Below are 20,335 nucleotides of genomic sequence, written 5' to 3'. Positions count from 1 at the left end.
GGGTTTAGCTATAGGAGGCCACGGGTACTCTAACATGTCCATAAATAGACTATAAGGGACGATTCCCCAAATTTACTTTAATTCTGACTAAAGGAAAATTCATTGTGTATACACCTTCCCTGTTTGGTACTTACAAGGTACCATTGGAACTACTGATATTTGTTTGATTCTTATTTATTAATACACATTAATGAGGTCTATATAACCAGGGAGAGGATTTTATCTAGTTATGAAACATGGGACATTAGACCATTGTTGCTGCTAATGAATGATTACCACTATTATCACAATCCAACAGAAAAAAAAATAGGGAAGAACAAACTTGAACAATGTTTCTCAACTTGGTTTCCTCCAGAAGTTGCTTGGGGTTCCTTGAGAAATGAGCAATATGTACCTCTCAGATCAGGTAAACAGACAGCAATGATCTTTTTGGGTAAGGGTAACATTCTTCCCACTGGCCAGCAGTGTAAGGGGCAATCTTTCTACTGACCACCACACTAATGTACTGTGAGCTGTGTATGTAGTAATTATAGCTGGGGTTACCTGAAGACCTAAAAATTATATCATGGGTTCCCCCATTGTAAAAAGCTTAAGAAACACTGAACTAGAAGTTAATAAACTAGACTCCAATGTTCCTGGAAATTGTTCCAAAAGCCACCTTTGCCTTGTCAGATATCACACTATGGTGGCTTCAATTATAAATATCTATAGCTGAGGCAAAGGCATGTCCTGCTGGTCCAACCCTTAGTATATAGGTCAAATATGTGCATTCTTTTTAGAAAATTGGCTTTAGGACTTTTCGGCGCACTTATTACCTGAAATTTGGTGTTGGCACTATATTCACAGGTCTGGGTTGCTCAAACTGACCATAAGGTGAAAATTGAATGAGCATTGATTACCTAATATTAAAATGATCAATTGATTTAGAGCTAAAGGCACATATGTGCCAATCTTGACCTTGGCTATGGAGGTGAAGCTTTGCCCTGATTCCTCTTCAGCCCTTCTATTGGTAAATGAGGTTTGGATAATAGGATTCAGCTTTGGACAATTCAGACAAAGGTAAGACAGCCAATCCCATTCAAGTAAGGGTTGCAAGGAACCAGCCAATTACTGCCTCCAACAAACATTGTGGTGCTTAAAATCTTCAGTTTTTTTTCTGTAGCAAAAATATTACTAACAGTATTAGGTCACCGCCTGTCCTGCTTTTGGTGTGGTGTGAAAGATCTTGCACAGCAGTTTTCTGATACAAGTAACAACTTATTTTCTACCCCATATCGATGGGGCTTATTTTACTTCAACATACCTGGTACCATGCTGGGCACAATGGAAGTTTGCCAAAAACCATGTTTCACCTCAGCACATATGTCCACAGTAGAATAAACATTGGGGAATGATGATGCCTTAGTAGGGGTGTCCCAAAAAAAGTAAAAAAAAAAAAAAAAAACATTAATGTGGCCATCTGGTTCTACGGTATGTAGATCAAAGCCACAAAGGCTGTAGCCTGGGTCCGTGCAGTTTATAAGGGTTTCAACTAAATAAGATTCTCCAGTTGTCAACTGATCTAAACATTCCACCTAAAGCCATGTGAAAGCCAAACACTGTAAAACCTTTGTTTTCTAAATGACAGGTAGGTCTTTATACATTAGACCACCACCTTTTCTCTCCCAGAATTATTTTTTTAGATTTAGAATTAAAAAAAAATTACATAAAGCTAAGATCCATTAGATATGTCAAGGGATCAATTATAAAATGTTGTAGTAAAATGTTAACAGAAATCTTACACCCTCTTCTTTTAGAGAAAAAGTAATTTTAAAGTTTAGCCTAAACTCTGTAAATTGTAAAACTGGAATGTAACATGTGTGGCCATCTTTACAAAATGTAACATTGTTTTAACATTTTTTTTTATTAAAAAATTATTTTAAAAACGGGTTCTTCCATGCCTCAGTGTGTTTGACGTGTGCCGGCTTTCTAATAAGAAAGACTAGCCCCAGCACTACATTTGCTGTCTTCTCCTGAACACTGTAGATGGCAGTGTCAAAGTAGATTAAAGACGGGGTAGGGGTTCATCCTCTGAGTATCTGTACCATGAGATCTTGCTGTTAGCTCGGCAGTCAAGGCATAACAATAAACCAGCTTTATGAAACTGTGAAGTACCAGTACCATTTTCCTTCTGTTTTGCATAGTGAGCAGACTAAAAGTTCAATCTACTTAATTATTTTGAAAACACATTAAAGTGTATTCATGGCCAACACCTTTGTTTTAGCTTTGTATAAAATAGGGAAGGGTTATGGCGTCCCTGCTATATGTCCCAATAGGGAAATTTCCTTTTACTTTCTGTACCAGAGATGAAGAAGGAAGGTAAAGCGGACCTGAACTTCAACTTTTTTACTATATAAGGGTAATACATAAAAGGGTAAACAACTCGGGTATGCTCAGAAGGGGCATTTTTTTCCATTAAGAGAAAGAGACGCCGATCTCAAGCAAAGTGAGATTGGCTTTCCCCCCCCCCTCTCTTTGCAGCAGGCTATGTCACCTGAACTCACAACTGCGCAATGGGAGATCGGGTGAAGTTGCAAGGTGAGCGGAAAAAAAGAATGAAGATGATGGCGTCTGGCGTGAAGAATTCCAGGAGGGTGCGGGATCAGATTGCAGAAAGGTCGAACACCATTGAGGGATCTGCGGTGTTGGACCTTTCTTTAGTTACGCTTGAAAGGAAATCTACCAAAAGAGAAATTTCTCAAGACATATAAAAGGAAAATGTCCCCATGACACAAAAAAAACATAAAAAAAAAAAAAAAAATAAATCAAAGGGTTAAACCCTTCCCCACTCTATCTGAAAGACTAAGACTTTATGTGATACCCTTAATAGATGATCTTGGAGAAAATAAGACATCCGGACTATGTATGAAACAGTGCTGTTGAGTAATAAATTCATTCAAAAAGTAAGAATTCTCCATTCTAGTCCAGTAGAAATGCTGGGGGACACATTATTAATCCATAGCAGTTATGACAGGAAACAGGAGTCTGTAAACCTGGAGTTCAGCTTTAACTTACCTTTAAATCCTAACACAGGTTCAAAATACAACACAGAACATACAGAAAGACACCAGCAGCTTGTTATTTATTAGTAATTTTCATATTATTTTGGATGTCAGCCTCATGTACCTCATCTCTTTTACATTCATATGCCCCCTCCCAATCATCACTTACAAGGAGGAAGATTTGTACCGTATCACAGAGATTCCTGTGTATATAGGAGTCTTCTTGTCTCTAACGAACCTTATATGTAAACTGTTTTTAGATACGATAGTGAGACATTACAGTTTGTGTATCTAGACAAAAATACCTCTCTGGCAACAAGAAACGAGAAAACTGATTGTGCTTTCAAACAGAGCACCATACACACTGTTGGAATAAAGAGCTGCACCCCAAGCTTCAAGTGGATGGTGGCGTGCAGCGCTCTGAATGGAAAATCATTCTAAACATTAAGGCAAAAACTGATTTACTGGTTTAAAACCTACAGGGCCATAGATAATAGTACACGCGGCCTCTGTCTGTACCTATGCAGTACCTACTGAAAAGGTAAACTCTTAAAATGAACCAAGAGGAAGAGGGTGCCTAGCAGGCAAGAACTGTGACCCAGAAGCCCTTGCTGCCTTTGAATTTAAGCATCCATAGCAGCTCTGCTGAAGACAGCCAATGGATTTGCGGGGGCGGTCATCTGAGTTAAACAAGCCCCTCCCCATTTCAGGGCAGACCTTGGTCCATTACACAGCTGATTAATGAGAGGTCTTATCCCAGGTTAGTGGGTGTGCATGTCCTCCATGTAGATTTTCGATTCAGCCATAGTGGTAGACAAAATCGTAACTGCTGGGTTCTTTGGGGATTGGAGGAGGCACCTCTGGGATTGGAATGTTTTCCAGGTCCAGCAGACGCAGCTTCATCTCCATGCTGAGAAGAGTGTCCATGTCACTGCGGGTTAGCTCGCTGCTCATCTCCCTCCCCAGCAAAGCATTCACACCATCAATCCAGATGCAGTACTACATCAAAGAAAGTACAGAATTACACAACTTATTGTGACTCATTTGCATAGTGTAATAGTTCAAAAGATACTGAATGCACTGTATGCAAACAACACAGTCAGTCAATCTCAGAAGTTTTAGGAGATAATTCTATCTTAAAGATACATTCTGTATATGACTGTATCTTACATGTCTAAACAATCTTGACATATTGTACAGGCACTTCAGATGCAGATGTTTTTTCTCACCAAAGACTGCAATCATCCCACTCTGGTTATTTGAGAAGCCCTGTAAAGCACCTGGAGCAGCATTTGCTCAAGGAATGGTGAAAGACGCTGGACAAGGAATCTGAACTCTGGCTTCACCTTCAGGCTACGGACACACGTCAGATGATTCTCATCCAATTATCGCCTCAGGGCTAGTATCAGATGAGAATCTGACGTGTGTGTACAGCGCTTGCCCGACATCGTTCATGGATCCGTCCTGGTAGATCCACATATGACCGCAAAGCAACTGAAGGGGAGAGGGCCCAGCTTTCCATTGAGCAGAACAGTGCTGTATGTATAGCACTCATTAATGCACCTTTCATTCTTTTGTCATTGGAAAGGGCCTTTCATGATTCAAAGTCTTGCACAGGTGTACACAGTCCACTGAAACTTACTGTATTTTTCAGACTATAGGACGCAATTTTGCCCCCCCAAAAGTGTGGAGGAAATAAGGGTGCGTCTTGTGGTCCAAATACTGCCGTAGGGGGCGGGGGCGGCAGCAGGCTGCAGCATGGCCCCTCAGTTCTGCAGCCTCGTAAACACTGATGCCGGATCGTGGGAGAGGGAAGGGGACGGTTCCAGTGTGGTTCAACCCTCTTCAAGGCACCTTACACAAAAGCATTAGGCAGTGCAGAGGCCAACACAGCTGTTTCCTAGCAGACTACGTGTAACAGTGGGGAGGGAGGCAGACAGTGCTGGGTTTATTGTGCAGTGAGTCATTCTCCTATGACAGGTGAGTTGTAGCTCACCTGTCACTATAGTCTTGTAGTGCAATATGTCATGTGCAATGTGCAATCTCTCTCTCGTTTAAAAATATTCTGCTATATTTTAATAAATATTTCTTAATACAATTTGGTTTAGAATATTTTTTTTCTCATTTTCCTCCTCTAAAAAACAGGTGCGTCTTATGGTCAGGTGCGTCTTAAGGTCTGTATAATACAGTAATTCCACACAGTGAGCCAGACTATTGAGGTAGACTATTATGGCAAAACCTGGGTGCTCCAGCAAACCATAAATTGATCTGGTTAAGGATTGAAAACCTTTGGAAACTAATAGCAAATGATTTTTAATGAATCCATTACAGGTTGTAAATGCAGCTGTCCTAGAAACATCCACTCCTCTTGAATGGCATTCCACCAATCAAAGAATTTTATTCTCCCCAGGAACCTAGTCTTCTGCTTACATGGGCTGAAGGCTACTGAATGCAGTTTTGAGGCAAAGCGCTGTGATGTTTTTAGGAAGTTATGTAGAGCAGTGGTCTCCAACCTTTTCTAGTTCACGGACCAATAAATGCATAGACATTCTGGACCACACATGCGCGAGGTTGCCGTGTGTCACTCAAAGGAGAAGAAACGCTCCCCAGAGTGATGTTATGATGCCAGAACCCGCCCGCTTTCCCATCGCTGTTCTGAGCCTGATGTAGAGCACCCCTATCAGCCTCTTACAGACTATAATCCTGCAGTACTGCAGATAATAGAACAGACAAGAGTTAAAAAAAAACATGTAATGGAAAAGTTTCATTGAAATAATTTCATCAGCATTAGGGAGGAAGAAACCAGAAATGGAAAACTATAAATAGATTAAACTTCATTAAATGCAAAAATACATAATTACCTCATATTTATTTGGTGCAATAAAGTTTAGAGTCTCATCTGGGTCATACAGTATGGAAAAAGCCAATTCTAAAACCTCCTAAAACAAAAAAAGACAATGTTATAAATGTTTATGAAAAGGTGTGTGAAAAGATAACTCAATGAGTTATAAATTGATGTTTATATTTTAAAAAGGGTTGACATTTTTACAAGTTTTTAATAGTTGTTTTTGTCCCTGTTAGGGACGTTCTCCTGACCTCCCATGTGGTCACCCAACTAGGAGATAAATGAATTCCTCAATCCACAATAAAAATCTTAACATTTTAACTATTTTTCACTGATATAATTACAAAACATTTTGGGTGGAATTGAGTTTTGAATAATTATGCCTGTGCAGGCAATAAAATATTTTTGTTCCCTTATATTAAGGAAAGAAGAGAAAGGAGCAAACCTTTAAATACATTGAGAGTGTGAAGAAGAATCTGGAGGGCAACATTTTCATACCCTCAAAAGTTCAAAACTGACCTAACTCAAATGGTATTTTACCAATAGAGCGGTTTTAAGGTAGTATTATTTGGATATGGGGGTAAGAATGACTTTTAGACCTCTCTCGAAGCACAAATTCTTTCATCATTTAAAGACACTTTATTTGGTGTGATTCTAGTCTTTTGTTGTAAGCTGTTTACCTCCAGCAACATTTGGAAACGTGGGACAGGCAAGATGGCACATAGAAAAGGTGGTGTGTTTGGCAATAAAAAAATTTAAAAACTATGGCAAGAAACAGTGAAATGTATGGCAATTGAAAGTAAAGCAAATAAAACGTTATGTAAAAGGTGAAAAGGCTATTAAAGAGTATCCAGTAACCTTGTTTTGCTTCAGTGCACTCTTCTCCTTCATATGTGGACAGTCCTTTCCTGTAAGCACAGCCTTGATATCAGCAACTGGGACTAGAAGAAACACAGAATAAGTAAATGCATCATGGTCATGTATAGATTTATTTGAACCGGAACTTCAATCTGCTAAATATGTAATGGAAATATATAAATGTAAATGGGGTTACCTTGTATTTCTGTTTAAACAATGTGCCAAACAGCACAGTCAGGTCCTAGTCTTATTTGCACACCAGCCAAACCAGGGGATAGGAGATGTATTTCACTAATGAGCTCACTCCGGTGCTCTCGCACCTTTCAGCAGGTTCTGCCTTTAACTGTAGTGTCTAAAGAAGTGGAACCTTGATTGTCTCAAAGTACAGCCCACCATATCTAATCTATGTGGGCCAGGAGATATTTTTTAATATTTTTAGTAAAGTTCTCCTTTTAAATGTTACCCCCAAGTTGCATCCACATAAAATAGATACCATCGGCCTTACTGTATAGTATTTTTTAGACAAAAGCCCCAATCCCAGTCAGCACCTGCAGATGTGCGCTACTTGGACCATTTACTTCTTTGGCTGGCCCATATTACTCAGAAATGGCTGTGGGTTGTTTAGGGAGTGACAAGACTGAACAGTGAATAAATAAGACACAGCCAAAACTTCCCAAACCATTCGATGAAAAACTCAGGAGCAGTGCTGAAGGACAATATTTTTCTACGTAGCTACCATTAAAAAAAGGGTTAGAGCAAACATGTAAAGGACAGATTTTATAAAAATTAACAACTTTTCAAATAATGGCTTCTGGAGGATGTTGGTTAATATGGATTACTATAAATTTATTTTCACTGTATGCAAAAAAAAAAAAGAACAAAAAAGTAAAATTCTCTACAAATTCTTACTCTTTTCTTGCAGTGACTCATATGGCACTTCTCCTTGTGCATTTTCCTCCAAGTCTCCATAGTGCAAAACCTTGTGGTTAAGGGCCAGGCGGCAGAACCAAAATCTCTCTGGAAAACACAAAGCCATACCCAAGTATTCAGAGGCGGCAGCACTGGAGCTCAGTGCCTTACCTAGGAACTGAAATCATAGTCACACCATGCCCCTAAAATCCAAAGTTGTTACCTTGCCTTCTGCGATTGCCAATTTTACGGAAGCTGCTTCCGTCACACAGGCGGTTCAATCGCTGCTGTTTTATTAATTCCAAAATCTCAGGTTGAATCTTCTCACGCAGTTCACTTTAAAAAAAGCCATCAAAAATCAAAGGTTTATCAAGAAAATGTAAAGTTGCAAAATGGGCATCTGACAGCTGCCATTCCTGGCTCTCTGAAGTTAGAAACAGAACACTGGTCCTAAAGTCTACACTTTTTAAAATATAGTCAACAAAGACAATTCCCAAATTTCTGTCCTTAATAAATAATTCTAAAGACATTTTTATTGTTTTTCTTTCTTAGTTTTATGAACTAATCTGTCCAGGGCTGTAGGAGTATTGAAACTTTAGGTTACATACACAATAGGCGGGGACTGGAAGTCATCCTGACTCATTCTTTCAGACTGCCGAAGCCTCAAGATTTCTGTGTAGCTCAGACTGCGCAGTTTATTCTTTAGCTGCTCCAGAGAATTCGGTCTGGAGGGCAGAGCACGGGTAATCTGCTCTCTCACCACCTGCATCACCTGAAACACAAGAGCACAGGTATAGTCTGAAATAAAAGGCAATAAAGTTCAATGAAGGAAGCTACCACAAATGTAATGCCATAACAAAATTATAGATAAAAAGGGGTGCACAAAACAAGAGTTAAGATCCCACCAAACTAAACATACAAGTATAGAACATACGGCCATGTTATGCGTTATCCTAATATTTAATCACTTCGAAAGAAAAATAGATGTAAACTCTAACTGGATAATAATGGATGACATGTAGGGGGATGAACAGCAGATACCCTGCCATGTCCTCCATATTGTAAATTCTAGCACTTAGTGGTCTGTCATTTTGCATTTCAGCATGCCAGATCACTACACAAATTCACGGTATTACTGTACTAACATTAGAAGCAAAAACATCTAGTGTTTGTTCAAGGCTTTAACGATATTTAACATTTCTTAAATACCCTATGTGACCTTATAGTGCGGTCTTAAAACAAATGAAACAGAAGCTTCAATTTCATGGGGAATTTAAGAGCTTTAAAAATGTCAGTCTAGAATAAGCCTTAGGCCTCTTACATGTCTTTAATACTCCACAAGATATTCCGTTCATTTCAACTCTTTTTTGGGTGTGACTGTTATTTGTATCTGTAAGTTCCTCATGCTCCCTTCTATTCCAGAAGTTAATCAGGGAGAGTGGAAACCTCTCACAGTGAAACTGAAAAGCAGGGATATTGTCAAAAGAGCTTCCAGAAATATAAGACAATGGTCAGGTGAAAAAAATCTCCCCCACCTCCTAGATTGTAAGCTCTTTTGGCAGCCTCCTCTCCCCCTCCTGTGTCAGGGTCTGTGTTCTATTTAACATACAGTGCTGCATAACATGTTGGCACTATATAAATCCTGTTTAATAATCATAATAGTATCTAACTAAAACATTGATAATAGGTGATTGGTGCTTCATACAGTTCCATACCTTGTTGAAGTCCTCAGCAGTAGCTCTCATCTCCTTCCAGGTCTTGTTAACCAACTGGATGCAGATACAAAAGAATTCTTCAAATGCCCTCTCATGAGTAAAGAACATAGGGTGGTAATCGTTACGACCTTCATTAGCTACACAACAGAAATAATGATTTCCAATATGCTAAAAGAGGACTGGGCATGGTTCTAAATGAAAATTGTTATTAGTGATTATCAATGTACTTACGTAATTCTCCAACCTGAAGTATTTCACATAACATCTTCGTCAGTTCAATGGCGCTGCGTCCAAATGGACATTCATGCTTATCTTCTCTACTGCTGTTCTCCAACACAATCTACAGCACACCAAAGTAACAGAAATTAAGTGATATGACTTACACAGTGAACAGAGGTAAACAAGAGAAAAGCAATCAAATTTAAATGTAAAGTACATGCCAGTGGAAATACATTTTTGAAAAGTAGAATGTGTCAGAATTATATATTGCAGATATATTATTGATATAAAACTTGTGTAGTATGTTTTATAGTTAGGCAGTGTGGGTCACATGTGCTGGAAACTGTTGGAAAGAAGGTCAGTGTTGGAGTTGTATCTGATAGTTGGATGTAAAGAAAAGGTGAGAATTGGCTGTACTTTTGATTTTTTTTTTTTTAAACATCTTTTTTAAGGCAAGACAATAAAAACAAATCAGTAAAAAAGAAAACAGTGCAAATAAGACATACCATACAAGTGTACTTTTGATTTGTCGGTTGTTAAAAAAAAAAAGTCATGGACTTTGGGAAATGTGGTTTAAAGATAGTATATTAGTCATTGAAAGTTACATAGGATATTACTTGGCAGAACTCATTACAATGTTAGGGCATGTGGCATCTCATGACTTGCAGGCACAAAGGTGTAAGATGCATACATTTAGGAAAGCAAATTCTATACATGGAAAACAACACAGCCTTGCACAGCCTCGCCTTTCAGACTTCTGTAGTGTGCACACACATATTGAGCTAGGTGACAGGGACACCCTAAACGTCCTTGGCTAAAGATGTAATATTTATATGAGAGCAGTGTGCATATTGTGAAATACTTAAATGGCTGCAAATGAAACTAAACTATGTAATTAAGGCTGTTAATAGGATAGTGGTAATAAGCAGACTGGGGAAGCAGACTCAAATGTTTCAATATGCAACAACCTTAGTTTAATAAGGTAGCTTAAACCTTGCTTACCTTCATGATTTTTATTTAAACAATTTTTAAACTTTCAATCTGCTCTTTCTTTCTAAGTGTAAAAAATGTGGTGGGAGGAGCAATTTCCTTGCTATCCAGAACCTCAATAAATTTAAAAGCATCACTTTCTCTTCTTCAGCCAAGTATAGTTAGACATTGTACATCAATACCACCCTTTAGACATGTCTAAAGTGATGCAGGGGATGCATTCTCTCATATTACAAAATTTGTGTATTTGTTGATGTTGCTACATGACATCATTATGCCCATCGTGATTTAGGAGACTCACAAGGTTCAAATAGTAATATCTGACTACTTGGGCAGAAGGGAGAACATTGTCATCCAAAAACAGCATGTGAGGAAAGCAGGAGTTGGCACTGTATGTAATATTAAATACCAACAAAATCCACAATGTAACTTAACTAGTGTTGCTGCATAATATTTGTATTTATTTGATTATTCCAAAGTCCTCCTTTAAGTAAGCACACCAATATAACAGGTTTACTTAAAAAAAAAAAAAAAAATGCCCTGGAAGCATTACAGGAGAAAAAGTAATTTATTGAGAAGGCAGAGTTGATCTATGAAAACAGACTCACCCGTACGTAGGTGTCCTGATGGAACTTTGCCAAGTACAGCATATTGTCAAGAGCCAGCATACCTGGGGGTGTCTGAATGAAATCCAGAGCTGGGTTCACATGATTCTGAAAGAATAACATTTTATGTCATAACTCAGCTGTCCAGTACTATCAACACTGCAAAACATGGGGTGGGGGATATAAAAAGTATCTTCCTAATATGCTGCATTATGGATTTGTTTTAGGACTGTAGATTTACAACCTTTGGTTGTTGTGTTTCCATCATCACCACCTGCATGAAGTTTGTTTTTCCTACATTTGTAGGCTTATAATAAGACAAAGGATTGCTGTTCACTCCTATTGAAGGGAGCATGGTGGGGTGCCACTTGCTCATCCTCCATTCTCCACTCTCCATAGAACAGAACAGTGCTGTAATTACAGCACTTGTTCAACTGTCACTGGCAATGATCATGAAAGATATTTTCTAGCAACAATCATCTGAAGTCCATTAGACATCTTTACAGGGTATTCTAAAACCTAGGTTATAATAATCCAATCAATTTATTTAGCCAAAAGTTGCAGAAAAATCGGGCTGATCTGTGGGGAACAATATTCTCTGAATCCATTTTTTTGGGGAACGGGTGCTCTATCAAACCTATTACTAGTTTATCTCTCACTGCTTACACAGAACATGGTGTATATATTGTTTTACAGATGAATATCTGTAGTGTGAAACAGGGCACTGCTTCCTCTGACAACATTTGCAGTGAGATCTGGTTAGGTTACTATTGTGCTGCTCACTGTTCTTGTTAAGAAGCAAAACCCATTCCATCCCAAGATGGCCACTCTCAAACGAAGTGCAGAATAAAGGGTAGAAAACATGATAATCTAAAAGAAGACCACAGGCATCACTGGTGACTAATACTCTTCCCTTTGTCCGCCTTCTTTTGGGCACAGCTTCCACAGTTTGGTTCCTTTTTGTGAGAGTGAGAAAGGAACCAAGCTTTTTAAACAGGGAGCAGCATTTGTCAAATGTTTAGTATGGAATCCAAAGAACTATTTATCCACTTCACTTTAGGTAACCCTTTCACATAAAATTATTTACCATAAGATAGAGACCTGTATAAGGAGACTATGGGCCTTTTTTTTTTTTTTTTTTTTTTTTTTTAAAGCTCTCCAAGGCTGGAGAGGATACATTTTCATCAGTGGAGCTGGGTTATCCAGCAAACCTGGAATAGATCTGGTTTAGCAAATAGCAAATGACTTTAAAGAAATCCAATCCAGATGTGCTGGATCACCCAGCTTCACTGATAAACGTGTATCCTCTCTAGCCTTGGAGAGCTTTAATAAATCAGGCCCTATGTATATATGTGTAAGTTTTCATTTCAAGTGACCGTTTCCTATGAGATTGAAAGATTCTTTGGAGAGGGGAAGAGGACAAAGCTATTAACCTTGTCACTCTGGCAGTATGGATGACTAAATGTCAGGGGACCTCTGTGCAGAGATGTTAGATTTTTGTCCAAGATGATCATGAATATTTGCCCCAGGCCACAAAAATCTACAGCTTTAGTTTTACTGCTCCAACTTCACTCCATGGCTGTGAACTAAGACTTGATAAAAGTGCTTTAGCTTTCTGGTCTAGTAATACAGGACAAAATATCAGCACAATTTTTCAGGACTTTTCCTGAATTGAACCTAGAACTAAACGGGCAAACACCTACAATGTCTGCATACTATTATTCACACAGTTACCATGGTAATAGTCTAAGAAAGGCAAAAATGTTAACATTTCTCAGTAACAAGACACTGAGGGGTAAAATGCGGACACACAACTGGAACATTATATGAAACACACAAACTTATAATTAAAAAGTTGATTTTATAAACCTGCCAAATAAAAGGCGAATCATAGAACATTTCTACTGTTATAGAAAACAGAAAAAAGGTCATTACTTGTGTGTAGCAATACCAACAGATATATATACCAGAATCAGTGATGTATACTCTCATGAAGTCACTCCTACAGGGGATCCAATCAAAGGTCTTCCATTATAAATATGGTATTAGTCAGAGCTATTTCACTAACTGAGGAGGGTAATCTGCATATGTTCTTCACAGAACACTACCAGATATTACACCTATAACTTAGCCCCTTACTTTGCTAATGCACTGGATAAACTAAACAAAAACTTTTTTTCAATAAAATACTTTTTTTGATCTTTTGTTGCATCTCAAGCCTGCTTATCTCTTTTTTTATTTCCAGCCACCTCCCAACTACATGCACTCAAGTAATGGCTGCATGGCATTGCAGAGTTGGTTTCCTGATGGAGACATTCGACCAAGCCCGTAACGAAATACACACTTGTATTCCCCATTGGGTATCAATGTAAATGGGTGATAACTCAAAGGGTGACAACTCAACTCAAGGGCACGATTGGGAGACACGGACAGAGCATTCAAATGTCAAAGAGATATACAGAGACACCTACAATCATGTATTTTGTCATAGCTTATGCTGTCCAAAACAAAGCTGCACTTTCTGCTTCCAAACTCAGCACTTATTTAAATCTTAAAATCTATTTATTTCATAGTTTCCAAGCCCTGAATAAGACGATGTGCCAGAGTCCATGAAATATATTGGCTATTTTGTTTATTCAAATGGGAATCTGGTGAGATTCTTTTATTGCACCATTAACATCTGGGCTTAACATTTGGACCATTTTCAGGGTGCCCTTCCACCCACCAGGTGTTCCTTGTGTCATAAAAAGCTAGTAAGCTCTGTAAACTCACAGGGGTCTTTTATTAAAGCAGTGAATCTGACATTCACTGAAACATTGCCTGGCGAAGAATCTTCCAGGTCTATGCATTTCATTTGCAATAATCGATTCATCACCAGGAAATGTTTCAGTAAATGTCAGAATTACTGCTTTATAAATAGACCCTATAGAGTTTTTTTAAGTAATATGGCACCCTTACACTGAAAGAACCAGTGCCTGTATAAGGACTGTCACAGTAAGCTCCTCAGGTATTTCTTTTTTAAAGCTGGATATTAAAAGTCAATTAAAAGGTACTTTGATGTATTCATAAGATTATAGTGAATGTTTTTTAATGTACTTGAACCCTCGGAAAACTATCTGGTATCTGTCTATATCAAGCGGTCTTTAAATGACTACAGTGATAGCTGCATTGTAAAGTTGCATGCTGAAAGCTATGTGCATATATAGACAACAAACTCACAGTGAAGCCCAGCATCTTATAGTCTTTGCTGTACATGGCCTTGCGTTTTTCTGTTCCAGTGCCCGACACTCCACTGCCATCAGTCTCTGCATCAAACGCAATTCTTCTTAATTCAAATATGATGTCTCTCTGGGCCTGTGGAAAAAGAAAAGGCAATAGTTACAACATTTCGTGGCTTATTTAAAAAAAAAAATAAAAAAATAAGGACAGCAATGCATATTTAACCAATGATAATGCATTATTCTGCAAAGTAAGATCTAATTATTTGGTATGGGTCTTGCTCACACACTTCCATTTACCTGCAGTAAAATTAATTGGGTCTTGCAACTTACATAGAGCTTTCTCTATTTACTCTTAGCAGCCAGATCTACTGGCAAGGGATTAAGCAGAACTTAGACTTAAGAGTCAAATAACATCATCAAATGCTGAGCAAGTTTTTTCATTCTGCATGTTCATAAACAATGTTTTTTTGAAACCTGGCACATACCAAATCTAATTAGATCTTCTTGTTATCCGAAGAAACCAATCAGATCCTTCAGACACCTAAAGTCTAAATACCTGGTATATTCAGACTCCTCCATGTCTGCATCCAGTTTCCAGTCACACTAGTTTAATAGTGAGTAAATGAATTTGTAGGTTACCTGGTCATTGGGGTCCATTTTGGTCATCATCCGCTCCTCTAGGAGGTTAAAGGTCAACACTTGGAGCACATACAACTGATGTGCCATCTCTGTTTTAATGGGTCGATTTCCTCGGATTATATGCTGGAGAAATATGACAGCAGCATTATAAGATGTTAAGGATAAACTGTACATTAGTAGGCAAGTGAGGCAATGACATATAAAAAAGAAGCTATTATTCACATTAATATACAATATGATAAATTCAAGCGCAGAAAATCAAAACATATAGTCCATATAGAACAGAAATGGACTATATTTAAATTTATGATGTTGTTCCTCTGATGTGGTGTTATGAGCCTGCCTGCCCCTCTCACATCTTTCTATTGGTCTTATGTACCTAAAATGGTCACAGTAAAATGTGAGGTTAGGGTAAAGTGATCTATAACTTATATTGATGTCATATGGTGCTGAAATACAGACAATAAAAATAAAAGACTGAAAAGAAAAATATTAGTGCAATAACAGTCATGTCTGTAAATCTACCTCAACCTAAACCATTATCATTTTCATACAATATGCAAACAGAAAACAGCTGCAGCTGGCTAGAATAAATCTTATGACTCACAGTTCCAAAATAAGCTAAAGCTTTTATTAGTGGACTCACTATGTACTGCATCCACTACCTCCACATTTTTATGTTTACATGGTTCCTCCTCCAGTGCTTTTTTCAGTGAAATAATATGCTTCCCTGTTAGGGCCTGTTAGGGCCTGTTATCCATGTGATGACATCACACTTCCCTATTATTTTTAAATCATTAAAGGAAGAAGAAATGAGTATGGATAGATTTCCCAGGTAATTTTTCCCAGCAATAGACCAAATATTTATTTCTGTCCCTCTCCATTTTAAAGGCTCAGACATTAGTTCACAATAATGGCTACTGAGTGACCGGATCATATGATCATATTTGGATACCATTTAGTGTCTGTAGGCAACTTCAATGTTGAATAATGAGAAAAAGAATGTTCAAGAAATTTGTTAAAATTGCAGACATTGTCCAGTAAAAAAATAATTGAGGCCCAGATGTTACTTTTCTTTTACTTACATTCAGTATGATAGATCGGAGGTGCTTCTGGACAAATATATTTGCCATCTCCTGTATCAGAAAGAGGAGTACAATTAAGTGTAAGTCACACAAGGAGGATAAAAAAAAAAAGTATAAAAATCAAGAAGAGGAGGAAAACTAGGAACAACTGAAGAAGAGCATCACTACATCAAGAGGAGGAGTTCAAGTGTGAGAAACAAGAGGACAACATAAACTCCCAAACTAGGCCCTCCCATGGTACTCACACTAACGGGAAGATCCAAGATATTCTGAGGCTTCTCCTGAGTGCACAACGCACACAAACAGAAGCAAAGATGGGAGTTAATAGCAGACAGAAACCAGCAGGACATAGGGGTTAGTTGCACAAAAACACACTTACACAAACACACACAAGGACACAACGTTACACACTGTAGCATAATGCAAAGTGGCTTAGACATAGGGTACACACCTGGCGCTTGTCCTCTGGAGCTTTCAGAAACAGTGCATTGATGAGAGCAATGGCGTAGGTTTGGATTTCTTGATTACAGCTGAGAGACAATGAAGAAGATTGTGAAAAGTTTAGTAAGCAAATGCGCATAAAGATTTGTTTTATTTTCTTTTTGTGCAACAGAAAGTTGATTTCTTATTGGTTTCTATGGTTTAGTTATCATCTATATAAACATAACTTATCTGCTAAAAGAGCTAAATACTTACAACAGTCCATATACCTTAAAATAAAAGCAGGATCCCCCATAAAAAAAAAAAGAACTTTAGGGGTGGAAAGCAGAGGAATGTTTCCTTTTCCACTCACTGCTGCAAACTTTTCAATACCAGTTCTGGGGGACTGGTCACTACTTCAATACAATGAAGTACAAACAATTCTGTATTTTATGTTAGGACATCAAGGTCCCACCTATTTTTAGGGCTGTGATGGATCAGGTTAAAGCACCACCAGTCAGGGTAGCTAAGTAGAAGGCAACCCCAAGACTAAACAAGTAGACCCCTACTATACAGGGAATGTGGGATAGGGAAAGACAACCAAAATGTTTCTTGTGACCAACTAGAGTTATTTGTTTACTTCAAACCCAGTAATGAAGGTTTTGGACATTCTCCATTTTGGCACCAAAGGTTTTATCTACAGGATAGTATAGCACAGATTTTTTGATTGATGGAAATATCATCACTAAAATCACTAACTGGACAGCAGAAAATTAAGCATTCTTTGCTACAACAGACATAGGCTAGGTTAGGCTGAGGTTAAGGGTTAAAAAAAACAGTTTATTTTTTGCCTAAACCCTATCTAAAGGCCAGACTGTAGAATTTCTAAGAACTCTTGACAGGTGTATAATTGTATCAGTGATCTGGCTAAGAAAATCTTGCTAAGAAAAGTGAAATTGTTCATTGATGATATAAATTACCAGTAATACCAGTAAGAAGAGATTTGTATATCCCCACATAATTGATTCTCCACCAGGGAATGTTTGAGAGAATGTCTGATTCCTTCTGTTATAAAAAGAGCCCTATGTAATTATTACATTAAAATACCTCGTACCAAAATTCCCATGCTGAAAACAGCCAGACCAGTTTTGTATTTATGGCTTGTAAGTACTGACAAGTGCCACTCAGTCCACTGTGAACTCCAGATATTGAAGCATGAGATGGAAGGTTACAGCCTTATCCCGAAACGTGTGGATAAAACGTTTTTTTTAGGATACAGTGCAGAAAAACAAAACCTGTGTAAAGTCTTTACTGCTATCCTGGTGTTGTACTGTGATAATCAGAAACCCAACAGAGATTCTGATCTTTACCAATTCTATTCAGATATAAACAAAAAACAAAGCAGAAACCTCTTTTCAGGCACACAGTTTCTTAATTAAATCTAAAATGAGAAGTCTCGCTTCACACTCATGCACACGTTTGTGCTAATTTCAGACAGAACTCGTTAAACCAAATGGCTTTTCCAACAGCAGGTAAACAGAAACTAAAATTTGTGTGGAAAGGTTCCTAAAATGTGAATGGATATAGGACATTGCTAAATACAGATCAAAAATATGTATATACTGTACAATATAAATGCTGACTAAAAATATTTTACAATTATTTTTCCTAAAAAATGTATATTGAAAACTGTAAAAAAAAATACATTCCCTTTAATATAGGTGAAGACTGGAGACTTACACTTGGAGATGACAAATTAGTTGGCCCACTGTGATTTCCTCAGCTATTTTATGGTACAGAGCCTGGCTGTTTAGCACCATACTTTCTAAGATAGCCAAGGACCTCTGGAGAATTGAAACATCCACTGATGACTGAGACACATATCCAGCAATCTGTGGGAAACAGAAGAGTAAATACAATTTGTGAATATACTTGGAATCCAATATCTTCAGCAATTCTGACAATTTTTAAAGAGTACCTTTTATTGGCGCCTGATATGTCAATATACTAGTTCAGCATACAATGCCTTGAGTGTTACGGAATTAGGAAAATATCTATTTAACTATTAACTATTGTTAAAAAAAAGTAGTAGTATAACATGTACTGCATTTTATATGTCTTTTTAAAAAGAGTTGTACAGCAATAAAAACCACTGACCTGCTTTATGAAGGTCAGTGATACCATGTCCCAGGAAACAATACCATGATCCATTAACTCCAAGAAGGCTGTCAGTGTGAAGGCCAGCATCTCGCTGTAACTGCAGGCAAATAAGAATAGTGATCATCTAAAGTGAAATAAAGATAGGAGACATGCAACATTATATCTTTTTCAAACCCTGCTGTACAGAAAGCGGTTAAAAATACATAGTCAAGTACTAACACTGGTTGAAAATAAACAGACTTGTTTGTGGTACTGACTGTGACAGGAGCTTTGTGCCACCTTCAACCAGTCGGGTAAGGATAGTCACTCCATCCATATTGATGAATTCAGTTGCAAAAGTAGTGTCTGCAGATAGCTTAGCCAGTTCCTTCATCGCCTCCAGCCTGGAGTCCATACTGGAACACTGAATCCTTTCCAGAAGCTGTCGTGCCGCACGGGACTGACAAAAAAGGGAAACTGTATTAAATCACAAAGGCAAAGCTAAGAGAAGATTACAGAAAATATTAAAATATTACGATAAACAGATGTATGAGCGAGAAGTGATTAGATCAAAGTCTTTGTTTTTCAAAATTAAAAGGTACAGTAAGAGTTATTAAAGATAAAACATACAGTATTGGATCTTCCATGTGTCTTATGAGAATGATAATATTATAATATCATATGATAGTTTTCTCCAGGTTACGGCAGGCAAATTAAAAAGAAAAAATCTTCCTCCTGTCCATGTAATTCTATGGTAAGTACAGATCATTGTTCATAAAAACCCCAACATGCGGTAACCGGCACAAAGGCAATGTACTACTTACAGGGGAAACAGCCAAGCGTAAAATGGTTCCATTCTTTATGTCACCACGAGTCTGGAAATAAAAAAAACAAAAAAAAGTTACTTGCTTAATAATGAGCAACAAAAAATTATCAATGTGCAACCCATTGGTCTAATTTAATAATAGGTGCTGAGTGATTGGATTGCTTACCTGCTCAGTTATGTATAGCTGGGGGCCGTCTGCATAACGGAATGCATAATATTCAGAGTTGGGTAGAGACCACCTGAGGCAATGGGGAAAACAAGGAACATTTATCCATACTGTCCGAGAAGTAAAATGTTCCTGTGCATTGAACTAAAAAAATCAAGCAATCTCATAAGCGTTCCCCTCCAGCTGTCCCCAAAGCAGTGCATGGTGGAAGTATTTGTCATCCAATTCGGGACAGCAGCTTCGGGTGACACCTTAAGACAAGAAGTGTGTTACTAGTAGAATTACCAGGTGAAAATAAATGAAAATAAACTTAGAAAAAGGAAACCGATGCAGATGTCACATGTAAGGACTGGTAAGCTGCAATATATTACATTTGTGGTTTTGGGTTTAGATACACTTTAACTAGCAAGGACAGAAATCTAATAGAGTTCCCTGTTGACCTGGTGGTGCACTCCCTATTGCTGTTATCCTCATCCTGATCTACCCACACATGTGGGTGTGGTGGTCAGTGGGAAAAATTCCTCTTACATTGCTGGCCATTGGGAAGAATGTCACCATTATAAATAGCCAAAAAGATCATTGGTGTCAAACTGACCTGAGAGTCACAAACTGCTCATGGTTAAATGAACCCCCAGTAAACTCCAGAGGACCCCTAGG

The 20,335-nt window shown here is 38.0% G+C and overlaps 1 protein-coding gene across 2 annotated transcripts in view; it reads right to left on the bottom strand.

Moving 5' to 3' along the window:
• Window positions 1-3,094: 3,094 nt before the first annotated feature.
• Window positions 3,095-20,335, bottom strand: part of ELMO2 (engulfment and cell motility 2) — a 40,520-nt gene continuing 23,279 nt past the window's right edge. The window contains exons 4-22 of one of the 2 annotated variants that reach the window (XM_072403776.1): window positions 19,679-19,751; window positions 19,511-19,561; window positions 18,965-19,146; window positions 18,705-18,804; window positions 18,288-18,439; window positions 16,579-16,657; window positions 16,373-16,408; window positions 16,128-16,178; window positions 15,043-15,165; window positions 14,402-14,536; window positions 11,186-11,290; window positions 9,600-9,708; window positions 9,369-9,505; window positions 8,262-8,425; window positions 7,877-7,989; window positions 7,654-7,761; window positions 6,745-6,827; window positions 5,903-5,980; window positions 3,095-4,040 (exon numbers count right to left, since the gene is read on the bottom strand). In XM_072403776.1, the coding sequence (XP_072259877.1) occupies window positions 3,840-4,040; window positions 5,903-5,980; window positions 6,745-6,827; window positions 7,654-7,761; window positions 7,877-7,989; window positions 8,262-8,425; window positions 9,369-9,505; window positions 9,600-9,708; window positions 11,186-11,290; window positions 14,402-14,536; window positions 15,043-15,165; window positions 16,128-16,178; window positions 16,373-16,408; window positions 16,579-16,657; window positions 18,288-18,439; window positions 18,705-18,804; window positions 18,965-19,146; window positions 19,511-19,561; window positions 19,679-19,751 (2,080 nt within the window). In that variant the 3' untranslated portion in view covers window positions 3,095-3,839. The remainder of the gene's footprint in view (window positions 4,041-5,902; window positions 5,981-6,744; window positions 6,828-7,653; window positions 7,762-7,876; window positions 7,990-8,261; window positions 8,426-9,368; window positions 9,506-9,599; window positions 9,709-11,185; window positions 11,291-14,401; window positions 14,537-15,042; window positions 15,166-16,127; window positions 16,179-16,372; window positions 16,409-16,578; window positions 16,658-18,287; window positions 18,440-18,704; window positions 18,805-18,964; window positions 19,147-19,510; window positions 19,562-19,678; window positions 19,752-20,335) is intronic. The other variant, XM_072403777.1, reaches the window with a different exon arrangement.

The sequence above is a fragment of the Pyxicephalus adspersus genome, chromosome 3, assembly GCF_032062135.1.
Source record: "Pyxicephalus adspersus chromosome 3, UCB_Pads_2.0, whole genome shotgun sequence".
NCBI lineage: Eukaryota > Metazoa > Chordata > Amphibia > Anura > Pyxicephalidae > Pyxicephalus > Pyxicephalus adspersus.
This window is presented reverse-complemented; position numbering and strand designations above follow the sequence as displayed.